Below are 3,132 nucleotides of genomic sequence, written 5' to 3'. Positions count from 1 at the left end.
TAATACAGGTGCCAGTTTAGGGTTATGTTGTAAATGAAAAAATACAGAGATTGATTTTAATAAAACCTCGAATTTCCCTATGATGGCATACCAAAGCTTTTCCTTTGATGGCATAGTATGCCATCATAGGTATAAGGTTTTGACTGTCATAAAAACTGAGAAGTCTTTTTTTATGACAGAGAAATGTCACTTGCAGCCTCAAGTACAATGTCCAGTAAGGCTAACAGGCAATTATGGGAGGAAAAAAACATGGCAGAGGCTTTGCGAAATGTTCGGGAAAAAAAGATGGGATGGCAATTAGCGTCCAAAAATTTCAATGTCCCTGCTACCACACTGCGCAGAAGATTTAAAAACAATTGTAACAGTACCAAACGAGATTTGGGGGGTAAAAGACCAGTATTTAGTCGGGAGATGGAAAATCAATTTGTTCAACATATAAAGGATATGGAAGCTAAATTATTCGGTTTAACATTAAAAGATTTAAAGAAGTTAATTTTCGAATTTGCATCTAAAAATAATATAAAAAAACCTTTTAACAAAGAAAAAGAAACAGCTGGTGATAAATGGATTCAGAGATTTTTAACACGAAATCCACAGATATCTCTCAGAAGGCCTGAAAACACCTCAGCTGCTCGGGCACAAGCCTTCAATAAAAATAATATCGCTTTATATTTTAAATCTCTGAACGAGGTTATGGAAAAATATAACTTTCCACCAGAAAATGTTTACAATATTGACGAATCTGGTCTCAGCGTAGTACAAAATCGACCACAAAAAATTCTAGCTACTAAAGGACGAAAGCACGTTGGAGCGCTGTCTAGTGCTGAACGAGGACATTTAACTGTGGTATGCTGTATGAATGCCACCTGCCTTTATATTTCCAAGAAAAAGAATGAAAAATTTGCTGATGGACAACGCTCCAATGGGCAGCAAAGCCTATTGTCAACTAAACGGTTGGATGTGTTCAGAGATTTTTGTACAGTGGTTGGAACATTTTGTACATTACACTAAATCTTCGAATGAAAACAAGGTTTTATTCCTATTGGACGGCCACAGCAGCCACAAAAGCCTAGAAGTGCTACAATACGCGAAAGATAATGGTGTGATACTATTCTGTTTTCCCGCACATTGTACCCACCGGCTACAGCCCCTGGATGTAGGTTTTTTTCACCTCTCCAAACTTATTACGGCCAAGAAATTCAGACTTGGCTTAAACAACATCCTGGTAGAATCGTCACACATTTCCAAGTAGCTGGTCTTTTCAATAAAGCGTATTTGAAGGCTGCTACACCCGCAAATGCAGTACACGCGTTTGCCAAAACAGGAATATATCCCTTCGATGACAACATCTTTCCTGACTGGATGTTCCAACCCTCTTCCACAACCGATAGACCGTTAACCGAACATGACCAATGCCAAAATGGTCAAAAGCAACCACAACAAGGAGGCGTAGACGTTGAGCTGCCTAAATTAGGCTCTGGAATACCAGAAGCTCCTGAAGTTGAACCTTCAACATCAGGATTTGCCAAAGCTAAGTGCACGACAGAAAGATTTCCCTTAACGAGGAAACAAAGATATTATAGTATTCATGAACTATCTCCATTGTCGCAAGCTTCACTTGGAGCTTCAAGGAAAAGATTAAGAAAACCTAGTAAAAAAAGGACATATAAATTCCACGCCAGACATTGATGAATTAAAAAAGGAAGTAGAAGAAAAAACAACAAAGGAGAGGGAAAAGTTATTAAGAAAAGCAAAAAGGAAAATTTTGGTTGAAGAAGAAACGGATTTTGTTAGTGATAATGAAAAGGTTGAAGACATTGATGACGATGAAGCCGATGTTGCATGTTTATATTGCAATGATATATTCTCTAGGTCGAAAACAAGAGAAATGTGGATTTCATGTCAGAGTTGTGGTTCCTGGTGTCACAGTGAGTGCGCGGGTGTTGAAAAAAGAATCAAGCAATTCATCTGCGAACTTTGTGAATAACTTTTTTTGTTAAGTTTTGCCTTAATGTTTCGTTATTTGATGATTTCTATTTAGTTTATTCGTTTGTTGATTCGTTTTGCTACAAATTGTAGTCCTTTATCTTAAATCTATTTTATTACTTTCATAATAACCCGTCAATTCTTAATAAAAATTAACGTTACTTAAAAAAAAAAACTCTAAAAATTCGGGTGTGCCATCATAAGAAGAGTACTGCCTATGATGGCACACTTCATGGTTTTTGGTTCTAATTTTTTTTCAAAATAAATATTGAATATATTGAAAATTTGATGAATTAATATCAATTTCAATATAATTGCTCATTTAAATTACCCACAAAAAAATCCCTAATATCATAGATGAGGTTATACTAAGGTGTCAAAGTTAAGTATGCCATCATAGGTAAGTTTCCCCTACAGTTGTTGTACAACCCCAAAGTAATTGATTACATCGGGTACGACACTTGCAGCTTCGACCCCTACCAAATTTAAAGAGTGAGCTGCACATGGTACATAATCCGCGAACTTGTTAATTTCCTTAACACGTGCTTGAAGTGCATTATATTTTCCACTCATATTCGCAGCATTGTCATAAGACTGCCCTTGACAATTTTTCATTGAAAGACTATTTTCTTCTAAAAATAAATGTACTATATTAAATAAATTTTTTCCTGCGTGACTGTCAATTGGTATAAATGATAAAAATTTTTCAGAAACTTTTCCTTGGGAAGTGTATCTCTAAATAATTGCCAGTTGGTCCGTATGTGACAAATCTGGAGTAGAATCCACAACAATTGAATAATATTTTGTATCTGCATCGTTTATATCCTCAATATTTTCTTTTCTTACTTGAGTTGCCATTATGTCGATTATCTATTCATAAACCGTTTTAGACAAGTAACTTGCAACTAGTTGTTCGGTTTGGCATTTTACTATATGTTGTTTCAAAAAAGAATCAAATCCCGCAATAAGTTCCATAAGTCCCATAAAATTTCCATTTTGTGATGAACCCCATTTTTCATCATGTCCTCTAAATAACAATCCTCTTTCACTTAAAAATTTAATAACTGCCACAACTCGCATCAGGACATTGTAATATTCACAGTCATTTTTTATTTTTTCCTGAAGATGCCTGTCAACAACGCTTTT

The 3,132-nt window shown here is 35.4% G+C and overlaps 1 protein-coding gene across 1 annotated transcript; it reads left to right on the top strand.

The window, feature by feature from the left end:
- The first annotated feature begins 207 nt into the window (after window positions 1–207).
- Window positions 208–2,475, top strand: LOC135123776 (jerky protein homolog-like). Its single transcript, XM_064048654.1, has 5 exons — window positions 208–984; window positions 1,031–1,156; window positions 1,204–1,651; window positions 1,873–1,928; window positions 2,404–2,475. The coding sequence occupies exons 1-5, from the start codon at window positions 208–210 to the stop codon at window positions 2,473–2,475; spliced, it is 1,479 nt and encodes a 492-aa protein (XP_063904724.1).
- The last annotated feature ends 657 nt before the right edge of the window (window positions 2,476–3,132 follow it).

Source organism: Zophobas morio, unplaced genomic scaffold (assembly GCF_036711695.1).
Source record: "Zophobas morio isolate AGI-343-1 ecotype UQ-CSIRO unplaced genomic scaffold, CSIRO_AGI_Zmor_V1 ptg000006l, whole genome shotgun sequence".
Classification (NCBI taxonomy): Eukaryota; Metazoa; Arthropoda; class Insecta; order Coleoptera; family Tenebrionidae; genus Zophobas; species Zophobas morio.
Note: the sequence above shows the minus strand (reverse complement) of the source record. Positions and strands in the feature narration are given on the sequence as shown.